Genomic DNA, 22,202 nt, shown 5'->3' with positions numbered 1-22,202 from the left:
ACTAGTAACTTTATTATGGCATATAAGTTTTCATGGACCAGAGTACAGTTCATCAGAGGCACAGTATCTTCAACTGGCAGGTATGAGTGTACAGAGGACAGGAAAAACTGCAAACATTGGGGTAAAAATGACAAAGACATGCAAAAAGCACAGTCTGTAACAATTCAACTCAAGTCTAAATTAACACCAACAAACACAGAAATTATTCCCAACAGCAGTAACTAGTGAAAACACAATCATTTTAGCACTGCTAAGTAAATCAACACCTGAGGTGGAACAGGAAGCCACGGTTTCCATCTAAGCCCAAATAAACAGAATTAAATTTAGTTATTAGTTCTAGTTCAGATATAGTGTGCTGGAGTCTCACTTTAAAATTCCTCTGTTGGAGTACAACAATGGTATTAACAACGGGAAAAGAAACTGATGAAAATGATGTCTGGTGGCTTGTGCATGCCTAGTGTTTCAGATACAAAAATCCAGAGATCTTTCCTTTTGTGTTATCACGATTTTATTTTCACCGATGTTCATTGCAACACATCTTCCTGTTTCATGATTTTCATACTTGGATTGGCATTAGAGGAGGTTAGAAAGGAGGGGCCTGAAGGGTTTTTGCAGCTTTTGCAGCTTTTGCAGTGACGACACGCGATGGCTGTAAGAGAAAGAGCAGAACAAATGCTTACTTATGCCCATTTTAAGGCAAAGTAACCCAAATAGTATGTGAGCATTATACCAATCTTTGCACAAGATCCTGAATATCAAAGGCGGTACCAGCACACATGAGTCTATTACAATCAGAAGACCCAATCTCTCTTCCCACCTTCCATGATTCTTGTGCAGCCCTCTTGTTAAATTGCTTTGCTTGCTTTTGGTCCAGATCTTGCAAAAGACATATGAGTTTTTAAAGGAAGGTGGCTAGGATTTAGCTTAAGGAGGTTGACTGACGGGAACTATAGGGCAAGTGGGAGCAGCTTGACTACAAGCACATAGTAGTCAAGAGGTTTGTGGTGTTCTAAACATAGAGGTTTGTGGGGTTCTAAACAGGTAGAAAGGTTCAGCAACGGTAAGTAGTTTCCCTACAGCTAATGCTGAAAAACTAGTACTACTTAAAGGCACAAGAGTCAGTCTTCCTTGCTTTATGGTTTCAGCTTGCCTTGCAGGAAAGAAGGGGTGGTCTTTTCTCTGCTCCACCCTACTGCTAATGGGGCCCTGTCAGACAACTTCTGATTTGGCAGATGAGAAGAGCAACATTAGAATATGTCTGCTTTCTTACACTCCCATCTGTTACACTCTTACACTACTGGCAATACACTCCCCTGTACTTCTTTGCCAGCATTTCGGGGGGGGGGGATTTACTTGGAGGGAGGGATGGGCTAATCTGTCCATTTCAGTTTCTTTCCATTTTGTAATTTTTTCACTCTTAAGCTCGGATCTCCACATTTCCACATCATTGTGACCCCCCCCCAAATCGTTGTAAAAACCAACCAGCATTTTAGGGCAAATTTCACCCAAAATACATATATTTGTATGCAATTTCCCCTAACACATACATCTTTGCAAAGCAAATTTTCCCCACTATAACTATTTTCTGTATGTTATTTTCACAAATATATATGCACACTTTAGTATTTGCATTTTTGTACATATCACTTGGCTAGAAAACTGCCTTTCAAAATTCAGAGAAGGGCAAATTTCAACATATTGTTTTGGAAAGGGCGAATTAGGGAGGGTTTGCCTATAAATGCAAAGTGAATTGGATTTCTCCCCCATCCTGGCTTGTAGACTTTGAAGGTACACTGTGATGAAAAAAGAATGCTATAACCATGTTATAACAGTTTACTGTTTTGCTTTTTGCACTTTATTATTTGTCCCAATCTTAATTTCATTTTTGCAAAACAAACTACCCACAGCCAATTGACCAAGAAGTAGCCAAACAGATGTGTCAGTTCAGAAGGTGAATTATTTGAGCAGATTCGGTTGTATTGCCTGAAATTTAAAATCCAGAAACTCCCTCCATGCGCCTCCCATTCTTAGACATAACATGCATGCTACACGAAGAAACAGTACACTTACTGAATGGGAAATAATTCTGCTTCTCATGCCAATACTGTCAACAGAGTCTTCCTGATCCTTTGTATGAATAGGTTTAATCTTCGGAGGAGTTGCAACCTTTTACAAGTAATTTAGAAAAAAATCAAGAATTATGTGGACAGGTGCAACATTTGTGAAATCTGCACTAAGGAAAAAGCCCTTAGTCAGCTTCTTGCTGTTATTTATATAAAACACTTTTGATGTACAAGTTTTTTACATTTATCATGTCCAGCCTCACAGCAATCCCCTTGCAGTAGGTCAATATTATAATTTCTTTTTCAGAAGGTAAACTGAGGCTGAGATAGAAGTTATTTGCCAGGGAAATGTAATTAACACATACATAGCTGAGGTAGGTGTGATTTATGCCAACAATGCTCTTCTGCATTCTAAATAGGACACACATGACAAGTCTCTATGCAAAAGCATAAATGGCCACAAATCCGACATCATGAATGGGATTGTCCATAAACCAGTGAGAAAATATCCCCAACTCCTGGGACATTCTGTAATTGACCTTATGGTGGCCATTGTGGAATACTTTTAATGGAAGAATACAACGCAAAAATTCATCAAGCAGTTTCAGCTTGCAGTGGGTGAAATGGAGATAAATAATTCACAAGTTAATTAGATGGTCAATACCAACATATCTGTGCTATCTATGACTGTTTGCTGTGAATGGTTCCCTGCCCACTACAGTTGTTAATACTATAACCTCAGTAATTATCACCAACTTGGTACTGTGAAAGGTTAAAGGTGTGCTTATAACATTTATTGAAGGTCTCATTGACTTTAATTTAGTCATCTCATAGCCATTCAACTTATAAATTTCTTCTTCATATGACTGACCACTGAGATTTATCTTCATGCTTCTAGTAAAGTCCATAAGTTAGTTATTTAGAGTGCTTCAAGGCTCTTTGGCTGTTTTTGAGAATGGGAAATAAATGCTGTGGGTGCTGAAGTGACAGTTAATCTGACGGGTTTTTTATCTGTTATTTTTCAAAGTTACTTTCTGAGTAGTGCCAACAAGATAGGACTCATAAGAATGATAACATTGCTTGCCTATGTAGGCACGTTGGTGTTCGTTTATTTAAGGGGCCATAATGAACTTTGTGAAATAAATCTACAGACGCTTCTAGACTACAAAGCCTTTTATACCAATATACCTGTCCTCTCATGCCAATTTTTGCCATTTGTGGTGTACAGATAGCCTGAAGTGAAACCCCTCCACCACCAACATTTTCCTGCTTACAAAAATAGCCTTTTGGCAACCCAGCAAGTAGTGACCTAAAAATCTTACCAATATGGTGTCAGGTTATAATTTCAAAAAAAAAAAAAAAAAAGCAAACTTGTTCTTCTGGCTTTTGCTTTTGGAACAGTGTCATTCTTTTGGTCACATCTACATGGTTTGAAGAATCCCAGCTGATTACCTTCTTCAACTATTTCCCCCAAGACAATATAGCTTGTGCCCGTCTGGCCTCTTCTTGAAAAACCTCCAAGGAAGAAGATCCAACAGCCCCCTCAAGACAGCTGCTTCCGCTGAGGTACTGTTTCTTCTTCAAAGCCCATATCAATTTTACACTCTAAAGAATTCACCCATGAACTGTAAGTTCCATTGCCACCATATAAAATGCATGTTTATTCCAGAACATGGATGCTGCAAGTGGTGCATGTTCTCTGTATTTGCCTCCCTTCATTTTAAAACCATTCATTCTTGTGCTGTCATTAGTGGGCAACATGTACAGCTGTTTCCCCCCCTCTGTCTCCCTGCCTTGTTTTGTTGTTAGTATTCGCTGTCAGCAAACACCACCCTCCTTATTTGAGATCCATCCTGCGCCTTTTTGCTCAGAAGTAATTAGGGATGGAGAGACCCATTGCGGTCCTGTCTGTTCCACTTCTACAAAGGGACAGAACTACACCTGTCTTGTTTCCATTTGATTTTTAAAAGGGAAATTCTTTTAAGTCAGCATGGAATTAATGCATCTACAAGGCAGTCTGAGAGCTCCAGTGGTGCCTTTGTCCATTTTGAATCCACCACCCCACACCTATAAAAAATTCCAGAAATAATCCAGCTACTAGCATATGATTGTTTGGTTTGTTTGAGTAGAACAGAGCAAGTCCCCACTGAGAGTGACAGAACTTGAAGGCACTTTATTGTTCTCAGCCCCCAGGACTGCAGATTCTAAAATGGACTAAAGTAGACTAGTGATCCGATCCAGATAATCAGGATCTGGCTGGATCAAATCAGGTAAATCCTTCTCTATCCCTATAAGCAATTCTAATATGCATTGTTGTGCCCATTTTGTGGAATGAGCTCCCCATGGCATTTCTTGACTGGCTGCTGTCGTTACTCAAATTATGTGATGCAACTACCTATATGTTTTAATTGTTGTCACTTGCTGATCTTAATTACTTTTATTACTTTAATGCACACTGTGAACTGCTTTGAGATTTATAAAGGAAAAAAACTGGCACTTCAGTTTTAAAGAGTGCTTTGGATTGCAATCTCTTTTCTATAAGCAAGATATACCTTTTGCCTTTAGCCTGCCATGATAGAATCTGTCTTCTACATGAAGAGTAGCTTGTGGTAGCAAAAACACTTAGCTGCGCTGAATGAAGGAGAATTTCTATTACTTCTGTAGAGGTGGAAAGTGATTTTGGCTTGCATTTTGGCTCATTTTCAATTGCTGATATATTACTCTCTCTAAATCTTTCTCTAAAAAGGTGGCTTGCTCATGCCAGTTATCTCCCATAGTATATGTGTGAACTTAATTTTCCTTTCCTGTATGTTAAAAAAAAGTCTAATATTTCCTTGTTGACTTTCATTTTGTACCCCAGTGAAAAGCGAGAGAGTCACATTCCGCAATTACTTTTGTTATTTGTTTTTAGCTCTATATAACGTATTTTCAGATGTGTCTTTTTCACAGTGCAATCCTACACTCAAGTTCAATTGCACTTTTTCTCAGTTAAGCAGGTATAGATAGGACTGTGGCCTTAATGCATAAATCCCAATTGACTAAGAGCTGAAATGGAGAAAGTGGGTTTTCTGTAGCTTGGTGCGCATTTTGTTAGGGTGTTTTCCTATTAAACAAAACAGACGTGATGCAATTGGAGATTTCCAAGCAGCTGTCCCATGAGCGCAGCACCGTTTGTGGGTTTGCTATCAGCAACAGGAAAGTCTCAGACATGGGATAGTGTATGTATGGGAAGGAGTGGAAAAGATGTAAAGGGTGTCAGGATCAGGTCCATACCTATTATTAAGCAGGCTGCCAAATTTCCAATCCTTAACAAAATGTCATATTAAAATTCTCGACTTCTGAATCTGCTTTGCAGTATTTGAAGCCAACACTGTAATATTGGAGAGGAGCAGATCAGAAAAGTTGCTTAAAGTTGGTCAAACCTGTTAGCCAATTCAGCCAAGTCCATCCTTTTGTTAGGTAAACTACAGGCAGTCTATTGTCATGGGAACTCTATATTTAGAAAATTGGTTTTCCATGCAGGAAGATTTCGGGAATGTTTCGAATAGGCAACTTGATCAGAGAAGAGAGCAGTTCTTCTGCCTTCCCAGCTAAGGAAGAGGCAATTCAGGTGTTGGTGTGTGAAGAGAGTTTTGGGCTTCATAGGGTGTTGGCTGTTTCTATGGAGATCCGTTGTAGGAGTAGTGAACTTTGGCTATATGTTGGCTAAACTTTGGCTAAATGTGTGTCCCCATTTATGATCAAAATGCGTATTTGTAAATAAACCCAAGTACAACAAAACACAATTAAACCTCCAAAAAACATCTAAAAAGAACCAACCCTGGGTAAGTGCTGTGCCCCTGGAGCTTCTCACCACTCAAATATATGAACATTATTTTAAAGGCAAGAACAACATTTTATGGCTGCTTAGTCTTTTGGAATAATGTACTTCCCCCAAACAGAACTACTGAAATGTGTTATATTTCTATTTTTACTCGTCTTTAACACCCTGTGACTTTGTAACAGGGATATTCCTGATTTGTAACTGCAGAGTTGGAAAAAAATGGAAGTGAATGTTTTTCAGGTTTTATTGCTTCTCTGTCAGAAAGCATGTCACAAAATTCTTTCAAACTAATAACGGGTAATGGAAGACTGACAGTTGCCCTAAAAAGCCTAGAGAAGATTCATATGTTTCTTGACTGCCTTGCAATCTGTATACTGGTACAGAAGTCTCCAGTGTAACAGAAAAATGAATTTAAGGCTCAGCTTTAATGCCCATAAAGTGTCTAGAGCATCTTGGAGCCAACTGGGACAAACCTCTGTCATGCTAGGCCCCAGCACACAATAGCAGTTTTCATCTTACCCAGCACATGTACCATGAAAGGTTCAAGCTGGTCTCTGACCGTAATAAATTTCATGTTTCATGTTACCATGAAAGGCCAGAGATGCTGGAAGAAAGGCCTAAACATCAGGAAGGCACCATATTGGCAAAGTCTAGCCAATGCCATGTTCGTGTTTGTTTGTTTTTTCCTGAAAACTTCTCTCATTGCCTATTCACATCCAGTGTATATCACAGGCATAGGCAAACTCAGCCCTCCAGATGTTTTGGGACTACAATTCCCATCATCCCTGACCACTGGTCCTGTTAGCTAGGGATCATGGGAGTTGTAGTCCAAAAACATCTGGAGAGCCGAGTTTGCCTATGCCTAGTATATCATATCACACATCAGTCCTAAACATCTCTTAGGACAATGCCAGTTGAGTGCCTTTTCCAAGATTCTATGAGAGCGGGAAGAGTCACAGTATCACTAAGATGGGAAGGCAAAAAACTTGAGTGAAGGAAAGACAGATATTGAGCAGTGGCAGAACTGGAATAGAGGCGAATGAATCTGACAACAATGATCATAACAATAGCACTTATACAGGACTTGTTAATGTTCAAAGTACTTCACATAAAATAGCTCAGTAATTATTACAATAAAATTTAACAGGGTTGATTCCAGCATTCCTCTCCCACTTACATAAGGAGGTAGAGGCAAATTTCTCTGATTTCCCTGTCCACTGAAAATCTGCTCTGTGAGATGAGAACCCTCTAGAACAGCAGGGCAATGTGTGCAGGGAGTTGCAAGGAGAACCAGTGGAAATTGCCTATCCTCTCCCTTCCATGAGCAGGAGCCTCTGCTGGACTACAGCCCCTTCCATTAGCAGAAGGGCACCTCTAGACCTTACCTAATGCCTATATTGTGGTATGGGGGAGATGGTGGCTTCCCTAAGGCCATTTAGTTCAAGGAAGAGTTGGGAGCCTGAACCCAGGATTTCCTCATTCACATAATAACAACAAACAGAGCTTCGTTGTGTTTGCAGAATCAAGTCTTCTGAGGACAGCGGGAGGAAACAAGAATGTGAGGGAAGGTGACAGCATGTATTAAGGTTCTCCTTAGATAAAGAAAGTTCAAGGCAGCCTTCCCCAACCTGATGTCCTCCAGCTGTTTTAGACTACAGCAGAACGCTTGCCAGAATGGCTATGCTGGTTGATGAAAGTTGTAGTCCAAAACATCTGGAGGGCGCTAGGATGGGGAAAAACTGAGCTGAGGAGCAATGTGCACAACCAGGTCAAAATATATGGTATATAGTACAATCCAGTGTGTCAGAAGTAAGCTCCATCTCAATTGAGTTTAATGGGACTAGCACATACTGAGTTGAATGGAACTTACTTCCAGTTAAATGCGTACAGGATTGCAGTCTAAGTCTGTGATCACATGCTCATTTTCCTGGCAGCAATTCCCACTGAACTCAGCAGGACCTGCTTCTGGGTAAGTAGGCATAGGATTATGATATAACTGTGGCTCAGTATCTCGTCTACAGACAGCCCCAGCATTATGACAACGTGCTGAATGCATATAGCCCACATGGGATGCTCAAGGCCTTAGTAAAAGTCAAATATTACTCGCTATAATAGGTGAGCCAAAATGTATCTTACAGGACAGTTGATATTTTATAGGAAGGAAACAAAACTCAGAGCGGAAAAGGAATATTTCAAGCTCAGTATAAAGTAAAAAGAAGATACTTAAATGAGAAGCAAATGGTAGCAATTCACAATCTGAGACATTGCTTAATTTTAATGTTTCTTCCATTACGAAACATTTATTTAAGCAAATTACTTTGAACTCACCCTGTATATAGGTATAGACCCAAATACAACACCAGTATCTTTGCTGCCAGATTTGAAACTTTCCAGGGGGTGTTTGTTAATCTAGAAGACACAAACAATACCATCATATTTTCATTTCCAGCAAAACTCAAAAACAAATACTAACAATGAAATAAATAAAAGGCCCCACCACATCTAATTGTATAGGATTTAGTACATTCAGTGATGTAACATTGTGGCTAATAACTGAACAGAAACATGTATCTGCAAATGAAAAATCAAATAAAATCTGGTACTACTGTTAAAATTGTCAAATCAGGGCTCAGAATGTGCTTTTTTGAAACCTTCTTCTGACCTTCATGCTAACAAGCAAGGGTCTGGAGAGGAGCCTGCATTGTTTGGTGACAGTGGAAGAATTGGTGACAATGTACCCCCACCCCCATGCATTGATGCAGTCTTCACATAGAATCATAGAATCATAGAGTTGGAAGAGACCACAAGGGCCATCGAGTCCAACCCCCTGCCAAGCAGGAAACACCATCAGAGCACTCCTGACATATGGTTGTCAAGCCTCTGCTTAAAGACCTCCAAAGAAGGAGACTCCACCACACTCCTTGGCAGCAAATTCCACTGTCAAACAGCTCTTACTGTCAGGAAGTTCTTCCTAATGTTTAGGTGGAATCTTCTTTCTTGTAGTTTGGATCCATTGCTCCGTGTCCGCTTCTCTGGAGCAGCAGAAAACAACCTTTCTCCCTCCTCTATGTGACATCCTTTTCTATATTTGAACATGGCTATCATATCACCCCTTAACCTCCTCTTCTCCAGGCTAAACATGCCCAGCTCCCTTAGCCGTTCCTCATAAGGCATCGTTTCCAGGCAAATGCCTTAAAACAGCTGGAACTGTGGCTTGTTAAGGGTACTGGAAAGTACAGCTCCAGGGGGTCTGAACTATGGTTCCCATGATTATTTGTGGGGGGAGTCATGTGATTTCTATGAATGGCTTGCACCATAAAGTAGCCACAAACTGGAAGCACCCATTATATTTAGGATGGACCCCCCCCTCCAAAATTCAGTTAATCATGATTTACACATGCAACTCTATCTAGCATGGTCCACTTCTATGAGTGGCTTCATGAATGAACATTGTCTCTACAGATGGAGGACCCTTCCTTTGAAGATCACAGAGCAAAAATGAGAAAACAAAGTACATAATAAAAACAAGAAAAAACCAATACCCCCCCCAAACACATTTAAAGGGACATAGAATGTTAATCAGCCAAAGGCCTGGTTAAGGAGAAACGTTTTCACCTGGCAACTAAAGATATGGATGGCCACCTGTGATAGATGCTTTAGCTGAGATTCCTGCATTGCAGGGGGTTGGACTAGATGACCCTTGGGTCCCTTATGATTCTATGTAATGGCAGTTTTAGGGAGTTCTGACATGACAATTGACTCTTAGTACCATAGGAGAAGCCAGGGCTTTGAAAAACTTGAAATCTTGATCCACTTCAAAAGGGCCAGGCTTTTTCAATGACAAGGAGCTTCTGGTCAGAGTCTTCCATCTAGAAAAGAAGAGAGGGAAAGATGTTGTCGTTACAAAACAAAAGAAACTTAATGTTATAATCATGCAAGATAAAAATAAAGTATAACTTGCAATAAAAAATTAATTGCAATAAAATTTAGAAAATATAAAGCAGTACAGCTTTGCCCTTTTCAGGCTGCAACCGGAAGCGCAGTAAGACTCACTGACCACAGAGGGACTTGCTTCTGTGTAATTATACATAGGAATGCTCTGCAGATGGATGGCCCCATAACTAACAAATACATCTTTTCTACAAAGGTAAATTCAAAAGAATGTAAATGATCCACATATATAATGTGAATGGTGGGGTCATTTTAGAAGTCCACTCATCCTATTTCCCCCCCAGATGCACAATTTTCTCTTTGGAACTGAGAAGAGGGGAAGCAAGTCATGTTAGTTTGCAGAAACTGACAGCTGATTGGCAGGTGCCTGTGATATCATGAATTACTCCACCCCTACCCTGCAGGGCAGTTGTTCCATTTTAAAAAGTTACCTTAAAAAAAAGGGCGGCACAAACCAACATTTAATGGCATAAACATACAAGCAGTGCTTTAAACGATAAAAGAAGTTTGCAGCTGCCTAATAGTTGTGGGTGGGTGTGCTTAGGAGGGATATCTGCATTTGAACTGGTAGTAAGTACTTCTATCAAATGCAGTACAAAAGCAGGTGGGACATGGGGATTTCACCTTGTGGATGAAGTAACTACTGACTCCTGTCTTAGGAGTATGCGCCCTAAATGCGCGTAGTGGAAGTGCTAAACCTAACACCATGTTGCTGAATTGTATTGTTTTCATTTATTATTTATAGACTACCATTCATTGCAATGTGCATTACAAAGGACAGCTTTCACAGGTTCTAACCCAAAAGGGCGATTATTTATACCTCTCTGAAACCTTAAATGTGCACTCACAACTTATTTGAAATATTAATTTTATTTCATGAGCAAGCTGTGGAAATCTTTAAAGGTAAAGGTAAAGGTAAATGGACCCCTGACCATTAGGTCCAGTTGTGACTGAGTCTGGGGTTGCAACGCTCATCTCGCTTTATTGGCCGAGGGAGCCGGCGTATAGCTTCCGGGTCATGTGGCCAGCATGACTAAGCCACTTCTGGTGAACCAGAGCAGCGCACAGAAACGCCGTTTACCTTCCCGCCGGAGCAGTACCTATTTATCTACTTGCACTTCAACGTGCTTTCGAACTGCTAGGTTGGCAGGAGCAGGGACTGAGCAACGGGAGCTCACCCCGTCGTGGGGATTCGAATCGCCATCCTTCTGATCGGCAAGTCCTAGGCTCTGTGGTTTAACCCACAGCACCACCCGCGTCCCTTTTTTGGAAATCTTTACGTGGGCATAAAGGTAACTGGCAGCTATATATATATATATTTAAAAAACAGCTGCTTAAAAAGTCACAACTTCATTTATTAATGTGAATAATTATCTTTGTCTCGCATCAGAACAGGGTGGAGAGAAAATAAAGTCAACCCCTTGCTGATTTGTGGAACGGTTTCAGGGACACTGTCCTTCAGATCAGCTGTGGCATCTGCAAAGTTTCACAGGCATTGCTGAGCTTCGGGGGGGGGGGGCGGATATTGTGGTGACTGACAAAAGTTTTGTGACAGTGAGATGGTAGGTGGGTGGAAAGGATATTTGGGTCCATACTTGTGGCCACAACCCACATTGTTTAGCCTCAGTTCAGTGTATTCTGTAGTAATTCTATATAGCAGAGATGGGGAACCTGTTACTCTCCAGATGTTGTTTTCATCATTCCTGACCAATGGCCAAGATGGCTGAGGCTGATGGGAGTTGGAGTCCAACAGCTGCTGGAGGGCCACACATTTCCCATCCTTGCCTTATACACAAGTTCCTATAGAAACTGCAAATGTTTCTCCTCATGCAATCTAATATGTGGCCAATCTTACTTCTCTCTGTCAAGGACCAGAGGATATTCAAACTTCTGTTTTTTATCCATATATTTGCTGTTGTCTCTTATGCTGAAGGGGATTTCATTCACGTCACAGGGCAAAATGATATCTGCAGATTCCAAAAGTTCGAACAACCTGCGCTGGCCAAAGTAACCAATGTAGTGTCCATCGGGTGCATGCCAGAGCCTGTGTGGGGAAGAAGGCCAATAAAGAAATGTTTAAACAAGATCGATTTCTAAACAGACTACTAACCAAATACTAACCAAAAACGAAACAGATTTCCACTTGAAAAGAATAGGAATGCTCACAACATAATATATTAAGAACCAGTGCTCAAAACCTCTTTGTCTGTAGTGGTTAGCCTGTGGCAGTCCACAGAAACATAGTTATTCAGCATGTCCACCAGGAGCAGAAGCTGCAGTCAGGCACAATAATATCTTTGGCAGTTGCTGGGATCACAGTGCTCCAACAGGGCTCATGGTAGATGTTTGCCCTGGGCCCTCTATCAAAAAATTCCCCCCAAACAACTCTCACTGGCTTTTAGCAGTGGCCATGTTTTTTTGGGGGGGGCAAATGACCATGATTTTTCTATACTGTACCCTGGAAGTCAGCTCAACTTTTGAGGAAAAACATGGCTGCCATTGACATGGAATTCTACTCAATATTGATCCAGAGCAGAACTCCAACGTATAGTTAGCCGAGTAAAAACTTAAGCACGTTGCAGGATTCCCAAAAAATAGACCAGAGGAAATTATATTTCACCCAGCAGAGCTTTACTGCTACTGAAGGCAAATGAGCATAATGGTCACAAATCCAATACATTCAGGTTTGGTACTGTTCATAAGAAATCCAGCAGACTTAACTTAAACTTACAATAACTTATCATAAGACTAAACCTTATCACTATATACAGAATACCACACCAGAAGGAAAGAGATAGAAAAAGACAGTGAAACCCAGGCTCCTTCTGGCCTGTTATTATAGTCAGCATGACCTTGACAGAAGAGATAACAGAACCAGTTTAGGCAGCTGTACTCAGCTTCTCTGAAGGAATAACCCAAATACCATGTTTCTTTCACACAGAGAAGCTTCCAGAACACTCTTGAATTAATTAGAATGGGAAAGATATCTACACATCAGATCAATACTTTCTGTACCAAGAAATCCAAAATGACAGCCATAGCCAAGAGAAACCTCCAAGAGCCCAGCAAAAGTTCTAGAGAGGCCCAGTAGGAGAAAGGCCAAATGGACGGCACCTCTGTTAAGTTGTGGATGAACATATCAGATGACACAGTGATTCTTCAAACAGCTCTTGTTTATTCACAGGCCCAGAACAGAACTGGGCTCAAGGGTTCAGCCAACCTGCTTATATAGAGCTCAACTACAAAGCAACAGTAACAGTAACAACTATCCAATCACTGAACATTACTTTCAATTCCTTATTTGCATATGTGGACCTGAGTGAAAACTATCTACAGTATTCCCCCTGCTGGCCCAGGGTGAGAACTTCAGTACATAACACCCTCAATGCTGGAACTGGCTCTCTCTGCAGTTTTCCATACAGTATCCCAGGCCATGCTGTGGTACTATTTGCCAGCATGGTCACATTCACAACTTTTATTTAATGCACATTTATACCACTTTGGAAACCATGGCTTTTCTCAGACAATCCTGGGAACTGTAATTTACCCCTCAGAGCTACACTTCCCAGCACCCTTAACAGATTACACTTCCTAGGATTCACTGAGGAAAGCTATGTGCTTTTAAATGGCCCATCAAGTGGACAAAGCAACTCTGGCATAGGCCAAATTCAAATGCTTACCACTAATTGTAACTAACCTGACAGAACTATCACTAGCAGCAGTCACCACAAGGCATTTTTCTTCTTCATAGAACAAGCTGACTATTTTGGCGGAATGAGCTCTCCAGCAAATTTGTTGCTTTATATGCTGCAGAATAAGAGAGGGTAGCAATATGTGAGACAGCTTTGGTGGGCATTGAGAAGCTCTAACATTCATGCAGCTGATGTGAACAGGTGTAGGTAAGTCATCCCAACACAGCTAACCAACTCTTTATTTTACTTTTACATATTTAGAAACAGGTTCACAGCTGGAAGGATTCAAACTGTTGTACAAGATAAAATGAGAAAAAAATGCAAAACCCACCAACTTTAAAAACGGTAAAACCACCTAGAAGATCAGGGAACCTTGCTACCAGTGCAGACTGCATACGGTTCTGAACATTTTGAATTGAAGGGTGGAAAATGAATGCTTTAAATAAATACTGGTTCAGTCCTCCAGCATGGAAGTACATCATGTCTGGCAGGAAACAGGCCTGTTTGTGTCTCCATTAAAGATGGACATCAGGCCTCAGGCACAGCTACAGAAAAAAGCTGCTCCATTTTCAGACCAGGAGGGTTGCTAGGAACCTCATTGGCTCCATGGGCCAGATCCTTATCAGGATCGGCCTTGCGGGCCAAATTGCTAGAAGGCAATGGTTTCTTTCCTCATTTTAGCAGCAGTTTCTAATACGGTAGTAAGAAAACCTTCCTGTTTCTGCCGGAAATTCTGATGCAAACCCTTTCTTGCTTCAGAATTGCTCTTTCATTGTTTTAGCAAGGGATTCCATGCAGGTTTGCATGGACAGTGCCACGGTTGTCGGCTGGGAAACAGATATACACAACAAACACAGGATATAACTGCATCCTTGTGCCCATCAGAAGATGTCACGGAACTATCCTTGTGGGGCCAACTTGGGCCTAATGGCTGGAGGGCCCTCCTGGAGTACAGGACCCAGGGCACAGGCCCATGACACAAACTTGCATAGGATAATTTTTGTATAAAATGCCTCTGGGAATGGTGGGTGGCACCAGTCATAGCTGCCCTAAAGACAAGCAAGTATTTTTTAAAAAGTTTTTAAAAGGTGAGAGGGAAGGGAAGGGAAGGGAAGGCCGGCCAAGAGAGATTCACGGTTCAGGCCCTCTGGGCTACCCCTAACAACACCCTTCATTCAGATAATTAGTGAGGTGTGGTAACGAATATGGTTAAAGTGATTATAGAATGGATTTTTTGGAGGGTGAGGTGGGCTGACCATTTGGATTACTTGTCAAATCACAAACATGTGCCAGATTTTATAAATTTTCTAGAATACAGTAAGCCCTGGTCCAACCATAAACCCTGGGTCAAACACAAAGCCTCATGTTTTTAGGATTATACTAGACCTTCACTGTTCTTTACATTTTATTTAGCCGATCTTTTTAACATGAAAGTTCTGATTTGCAGTGCAAGCTAGGAAAGAAAATGGGCAAAATGGCATTGGTAAGGGGATATCTATTTTTCATATAATAAGTGAATTAAAAGTAAGCACTTATTTTCCAGCTGCCTCACCTTGTTGGTATCCTGTGGATCTTCTAAGAAGGAGCCAATATGCCATCTTATAACATGCCCCTCTGCAAGAGAAATGCCCCATCAAAAATAATATTTACACCTATGGATCAGGAGCAATTCAGAGATAATTTCATGGCTTATGACATCCGTAAATAATGACCAAGATGGGATCTGGATTAGTCTTTAAATTAATAATAGGATTTTACAGGTTCAGATAGAGCCTTATTGAGGCTGGCACCTTACAATCAGATTGTTCAGACTCAGAAAGATCAATGATAGTTTGTAACAGTTTGGTTCAATTTTATCTTATTTGCAGGTAAGGAGGACCACTGTCAAGAACCCTCTTTTGTTTATGATAAGATTTGGTTAATAAACATAATGTAAATTAATGTTGTGGTCAATTTCCCTTGATATGGTAGAGTTTTAAGATTCTGGTTTTGATTTAAATTATGATTACTGAATCTGGATTATGTGTCCAGTTTACAGTCCTAATTTTTCAAGATGTGATTTGTTCTGTGTTGTTTGTTTAAAAAAATTGTTACATGATTTACCATTTATTTTGTACCAGGATAAGAATAACTGTTCATTTGACAATATACAGTAGCCGATAACTTCTTTATATATCTGAAAAACTAATAATTTTTTTTTTTAAAAAAGAAGAAAAAGATTTAGCACTTGGCTGCTTCCCTGTTGCTGAGCACTGATTCCTCAGGGATTCCTCAAAGTAAAGTATTATTTGCTTAGTGATTATATGCATGTTTAAACCAACGTAATTAAGACTACAGTCCTTTATTCCCTTCTCTTTCCTCCCTTTCTGAGGAGACATACGCAGGATTTCTTTTTAATTTTGTTTCACACTTGCATGTTCTTACTATTGAATGCTTACAGATATTCTTTAGTAATTTGACCGATGGCTAGGCTTTGGAAAGGGTTCAGTTCTTGTCTGCACCCATCTTTTTTTTTTAAAAAAATGCTTACAGACTGTTATGACAGCCTTAACTGATAAATGGTTGCTTACCTTTATTAGCGGCAAAAAGTGTTTTAGAAGATACACCAGTGCACAGTGCTGTCAAAGGAATTGGAGGATGTTTTGTGAAAGGCAAAATTTCTCTCAGTAGATCTCCCTTCACAAACAAAAACACAATCGGACTTTCTTTTAACAAAGCAGCGTTTTGTGACATTGGGGGTTTGGAGTCACACCAGTCTACTAGCACCCTGGCTAACACCGCAATCCTTACTCCTGGCTAGGGATCAGCAGGCAGTGAGATTTGACTACCGCAACCTAAACCCTGCTGCTTATGCTCACAGGGGTGGGGGGGGGGCTTGCTAGCACAGCTGAGGGGCCTGAGGCTTGATCCCTTTGAGGAATCTGTTGGGCAGATCCAAAGTTGTTGGTGCGGAACCCCTGCCCCCCAAATGCCCCATTTTGTAGCTTTCAAGAGGCTACTGTTGGAAGAACAGCTGGATCAAAATGAATTCTAAACAATGATTTTTTTTGTTCTACATATTTTTTAATCCTTTCCTTTGTTGATGAAGCATAAATAGTAATATAATTTTATGTGTTTCCTTCAAAAACAGAGAAAGAGGGCAGGAGATGTAGAAGAATAATCTTTTTGGATTGTACATCCTTTGGCTGATAGCACAATACAAGGATGCTTGAACCCATTGTTTTCTACCACAATCCAGTTATGCAAAAGGACCTACCGTTATAGTCCAGAGATAAATAAAACCATCTTCATGGCCAGAGGCAAGTATAGGTCTTGAATGACGTTCTGTTTCCTGATTTGGAAGTTCTAATAAAGCAGATCCCAGTGTTTTGTTCTCCAAGGTGGGAGACCCTGTAAATTTTGCTTCTAAAAGAAAGCATAATTGATTATAAGGAGAAGGCCTTTTCAGTTTTGGCTCTCCATTTATGGAATTCTCTTCCCAATGACATCTGCCTGGCACCTTCACTGTCAACTTTTGAATGCCAGGCCAAAACTAATTTCCCCCTGTACATGCTTTGGATGGACTATGACATTCTTTTCCCTGTTAGGGGCTGCCAATGCTCTCTACTGGGGTGTGTATGTTGTTTTATGTATGGTTTGTGAATTGCACATGTTTTAAATAGCTTGGAGATCTTTTCATGTAACAAGCAACTAACAAGAAGTTCAATAAATAGTAAGAACTTTCAGTTCATCACAATAGTGCTTATTTTTTCCTTTGAACATGGACACATACTTTATGGCAAAATGTGTTTTATACTGATATTTCAATGTCTGCATCTTCATTAACAGCCTGCAGGGCAGTGGTTGCTAAGGGGGTATAGACTTGCATGGAATTCTACATCTTGGTTAAGTCATTAAGTATCCTGCTGAGGTATAACTTGGTTCGGTCTCTGATTTCCTTGCACAATCATAAGCTTAACTTGAACTGAAAGTGACACAAGTAGATAGTGACAAAACAGCTTCCAGATAAGTAAGGCTCAATCTATTTGTTTCATCTTTGTGTAATCATGATCATTATTTGAGTGTCTAGTAGTGAGTGCACTTCACAATTCAATGCAAGTTCATGGTCTCCAGAAAGGGATCAGTTCTGGTAAGCAATTGCTCAAAGATATAACATGCATGGGTTTCCTAGTCTTTGTATACAAGATTTAATCCTTCATTTTACCAGTCTTAAATAATAATATTCTGGCAACTTCAGTTATCCACTAGCATAAGCAAACTCAAACATTTAACTGAATAAGGACTTCTTCAAAACCTTTCTGTGTCATTCACTGAATGAGCATGTTTTCAAAACCTTTTCTGTGGTATTTACACATGTTTAACTATTCTTTTACTCAACCACTTGCTTAATTTCTGACAGCTATTTTTTTTTTTAAAGTTTTCTCAAACATGGTCTTATATTAGAAGATTTTCTGCAACTTAACTCTGACATTCCAGTTCATACCTGAAGTTTCTGTTTTGGTATCAGTTTCACTTTTAACAGCTTCCTGAAATTAAACAATAGTATGCATATTGAAACAGAGGTTCGGAACTGAAAATAGCTTGCATAAAAACTAAACTCTAGTTGTTGACTACTGGGAAGAAGAAAAAAATACTTCCATTCCCAGAAATGCTGACAGATTCAGAGTCCACAAATGATAGCCTATAAACCTATTCCTGTGACAGTAATAAATTTTAATTCTGATTTTTAATTGTAACCTGTGGGTGAAAGCCAGGTAATACGTTTAACAGCAATCACCACCACCATTTAATGTATTGCAATTCCACAGTTTCACAGTGCATTCTCCCTGTAGAATCATACTTATCCTCAACTTGCTCACTGTGCATGTGCACAAATCCCTGTTCTTACTGGCCACTGTGGCACTTAATGCTAAACCATGGTTCTGCATGAGCTAGGAGGAGCCCAAGCAAAGTCTCAGGCTTGCACAGTCTGCTGGTTTTTGCCAGCGTCCAATTTCACTTTCCTCTAATCTCAGCTTCTTTATCTATGAACCAGAGAACATGATTTAATGTGGCATTTTTACCTAGTTCATCACCTAACATTAATCTCCAGCTTTTGCTAGTACAGAGGCTATCATATTTCTCCCATGTTCTGATACTGAGCAGGCAGTACAGTACAGCATTCTTTGAAGCACACATCACAATAATTGTAGTGATTATTGAAAACATGCTTGCATATTTGACTTTTTGCACTGAGGAGGGAACTGGCCTAGCTTGCTCATCCTGTCTCCAGCAATGATTATTAATTGCTACAAATAATCTATTCTTAAAATGTGACTTGAAGAAAGGGAAATTCTGCTCATGCACTGGCCCTTTGAGCATTCCTCGTTATATCTGGAAATGCTGCTGATGTGCACCTGAAATAACACGAGAGTACTGGGGGCTGCTGCCCTTGCTCAGCCTGCTCATCAGCCCAAATTACACACCAAACTCCTTCCTCCAATGCTCCCTTCCTTTACACTTGACCAAATGCCCGTCCCTTTACATCTTAGACATGCCCCCACCTATCCCTACCACCACTCGCTAACACAAGCCCCTTCCTCTTCCAGTTTGCTCCAAGCCCCACCAGGTTTTAAAGGAGGAGGGGAGGAGCTTCAGAGACCAAATTTTCTAAACTATCTCCGTCCACTGTTGAACCTCACTGCAGTTGTGTTTAATGGAGGAGGAAGGCACTTCACAGAGCTGTTTGCCAAGCTGCTCTTTGAAGCACCTCTGCCCTCCCCATTAAACAGTGCACCTCGGCCACCTGCTCCCCTGTTGTCATACTGGAGTTGCCGTAGCCACCTTTTGGAGACCACACAAACTGCAGCATGACAGCAGCCCTACATTTTATGTCTATAGGCAGCTCTGTATGGTTACTCTGTACGAGAGAATAACACGTGCTAACACTCCTTTCTCTCCCATGTTGCCTTTATGAAAATAAACACTTCACGCTTTGCTGTCTTGTCTGAGTTTTTAGCAAATCTAAATGTTAACATGCACAACATTCTTACAAGTGTTTTTGGCTGCTGTACAAAGGTCAAAGGACATACCTTCTTTATGCTTGCAAAGCTGCTTTCCACCTCCTGTGTAGTGTTGACATCACTCGGTTGGTCTAAACTGTCGGTGGAAGTCTCGCTAAGTTTCCTTCGTGAAAGAAGAAGAAGAAGAGTTTGGATTTGATATCCCGCCTTTCACTCCCCTTCAGGAGTCTCAAAGCGGCTAACAATCTCCTTTCCCCTCCTCCCCCACAACAAACACCCCGTAAGGTGAGTGAGGCTGAGAGACTTCAGAGAAGTGTGACTGGCCCAAGGTCACCCAGCAGCTGCATGTGGAGGAGCGGAGACACAAACCCGGTTTCCCAGATTACGAGACTACCGCTCTTCACCACTACACCACACTGGCACACTGAAAGAGAGCCTCTAGGTGCCAAAGAATGTTAATAGGCATTTGAGAATGCCAAACAGAAATGCCAGAAGCTTATACCTAAAGAATACATTGTATTGACAATGAGGGCCTACTCAAAAACAAGACTGGCAGATTTCCCCAATGACTTTAAATGGCAAATGTTTTGGAGATGGGACAGAATGGAAGCAATTGCCTTTGCCATGTGGAATTTGAGCAACACCAATACCAACCTGAAATGTAACCTGATGGGTTGTGAATGAACAAGGCCAAACATGCAAGGAGCTGACTGCCCTTCCCCACATTCCTACCTTAGCAGGGGCATATACAAAACTAAGTTAGGTTTTGTTCATCTAGCCCAGTACTGAATACTCAGTGCCTACCACATCTACTTAAGAGAGCTGCTGTCTGTTGGAGAAGACAGCACTGGATGGACCAATAACTTAAAGACCTAAACTGTTTAGGGCCAGGTTATTTGAAGGACTGCCTTTATTGGGGAACCAGCTTGTTGGTCTGCCATTAAAATTAGATTGGTGGGCACTGGGGACAGAGCTTTTTCATGGGGAACCCCTGTGTGGAACTCCCTCCCAAGCAAATAAATAAATAAATAAATAAAATCTTTGCCCCAATTAACAGTAATAAAGTAATAAAGAAACACAGGAGGGGGGGGGGAGAAGGAGAAGCCCACTTGCATTAGTGGAAGTCTGCTTGTGCAACACTGGCTGCCACCACTAGGTTGGAGAAACGCTCATCAGTTTCACCCAAGTCCAAGAGCTAGCTAGCTCACTGTTTCTTTAACCCAGTATAGATCTAATGCAGCATCTGCCAACCTTGAGCCCTCCAAGCAACCCCAAACACCTGGAGGGCTCCAAGTTAGCAAAAGTTGGCCTAATATGACTTGTACATGCCTGATATATAGTCCACCTACCTCTCTGAGACAGCACCTCGGTAGAGGAACAGTAAACCGTTGATTCCTAATAATTCTTCTCCATCTTCTTGGACAGTGTTTCCAGCTTTAAATCTGTAAAGAAAGTATTTTTTGCTTTCTAGGTGTGTACTGAAGGATGCATTGGTTGGGAGCTAATTTCAACCCTTTCCAGATGTTGAACTGAGCAAGGCCAAAGGGGTAGCACATAGCTTCTGCCCAGTGACTCATATGACCCAAGCCAAGATGGAGGCAAGGAGCTGGTCTCCTCTGGCAGTGTGAGCAGTAAGAGATGATCTGCCCAAGTTCCCCGCTTCATGTATCTCACTTGCTTGCTCCCAATTGTCTGTCTCTCTGCTTACTCAGAGTCGTGATCAGTCAAGGTGCATGAAGGACAGCACTGTGGCAAGAGCCCTCTCACAGCTTTCATTACTCACATGTGCCTGGCAGTGGCAGATTCAAAATCCCACATGATGATTGCGCCATTTGCACTTGCGGTAGCTAACAAATTATAACCTTCCACTCTTAGTAGGTCAAAGCATTTCACTTCCGTTTTCAGAGGTAACTGAAAGACGACAAAAGAAGCCGATTGTTAAAATTGTATTTAAAAGCCGGTATGTACAGTCTCATCATTTTAAAGGATAGAAAATACCTGCCTTTACTTCTTAAAATTCTTGTTCCAAACTGTGAAAACACAGGACTATGCAATCACTGTGCATTTAAGCATGGCTAGCAGCAAACAAAAGTGTCATGGCATTTCCCCATCACCCAGTCCAAAGAAAATGACTATACGGCTCAAGAGGCTGCCTACATGAAAAGTAGGCTCCTGGAGGCAGAGAAAACTGGAGAGAAAGAGTATGGGATCTTTTTGGCCCAGTGGGCCAGATCTTTATCTGTCCCCACCCTTGCAGGCAAACATTGACAGGTGGTTTTTCCATCCACGCAACAAAAGTCCCTTGCACTGCTCTCTATAATCCCGTTGAGTTTTCTCTGCCCCTCTCCAAAGAGACCTCTCAACAGTAAAAACAAAGTTTACTTCATGTGGTTACTTCTCAGGAGTGAGTATAATGTGTACCCAGGCTCCAAGACACTTCCTTCTTAGCAGGTCTTGAAAAGTCTGGAAATGCACCCACCTCTAGGGATGGAAGAGAAATTCAGTTCAGTTTGCATTTTAATGTGAGCCCATCTAATTCTCACTTACTGGAACAACAAGCAAAGTGAAACAATAGAGCAAATAAGCAAACAGCCACCCATCAAATTTTCCATTTCTTCAAATTTTGCAGTGCAGCTACAAGGCAAGTCATATATACAAAAATGCACATTCA

The 22,202-nt window shown here is 41.0% G+C and overlaps 1 protein-coding gene across 2 annotated transcripts in view; it reads right to left on the bottom strand.

Annotated features, from left to right (window-relative positions):
- WDR64 (WD repeat domain 64) overlaps positions 1 to 22,202 on the bottom strand; it is a 76,823-nt gene continuing 54,621 nt past the window's right edge. For both annotated transcript variants that reach the window (XM_053382636.1, XM_053382634.1), the window contains exons 16-28: positions 21,315 to 21,442; positions 20,881 to 20,973; positions 19,601 to 19,694; positions 18,013 to 18,055; positions 16,786 to 16,934; positions 16,100 to 16,205; positions 15,082 to 15,143; positions 13,535 to 13,644; positions 11,693 to 11,881; positions 9,656 to 9,755; positions 8,215 to 8,295; positions 2,071 to 2,166; positions 1 to 649 (exon numbers count right to left, since the gene is read on the bottom strand). In XM_053382636.1, the coding sequence (XP_053238611.1) occupies positions 584 to 649; positions 2,071 to 2,166; positions 8,215 to 8,295; positions 9,656 to 9,755; positions 11,693 to 11,881; positions 13,535 to 13,644; positions 15,082 to 15,143; positions 16,100 to 16,205; positions 16,786 to 16,934; positions 18,013 to 18,055; positions 19,601 to 19,694; positions 20,881 to 20,973; positions 21,315 to 21,442 (1,317 nt within the window). In that variant the 3' untranslated portion in view covers positions 1 to 583. The remainder of the gene's footprint in view (positions 650 to 2,070; positions 2,167 to 8,214; positions 8,296 to 9,655; positions 9,756 to 11,692; positions 11,882 to 13,534; positions 13,645 to 15,081; positions 15,144 to 16,099; positions 16,206 to 16,785; positions 16,935 to 18,012; positions 18,056 to 19,600; positions 19,695 to 20,880; positions 20,974 to 21,314; positions 21,443 to 22,202) is intronic.

The sequence above is a fragment of the Podarcis raffonei genome, chromosome 3, assembly GCF_027172205.1.
Source record: "Podarcis raffonei isolate rPodRaf1 chromosome 3, rPodRaf1.pri, whole genome shotgun sequence".
Taxonomy (NCBI): domain Eukaryota; kingdom Metazoa; phylum Chordata; class Lepidosauria; order Squamata; family Lacertidae; genus Podarcis; species Podarcis raffonei.
Note: the sequence above shows the minus strand (reverse complement) of the source record. Positions and strands in the feature narration are given on the sequence as shown.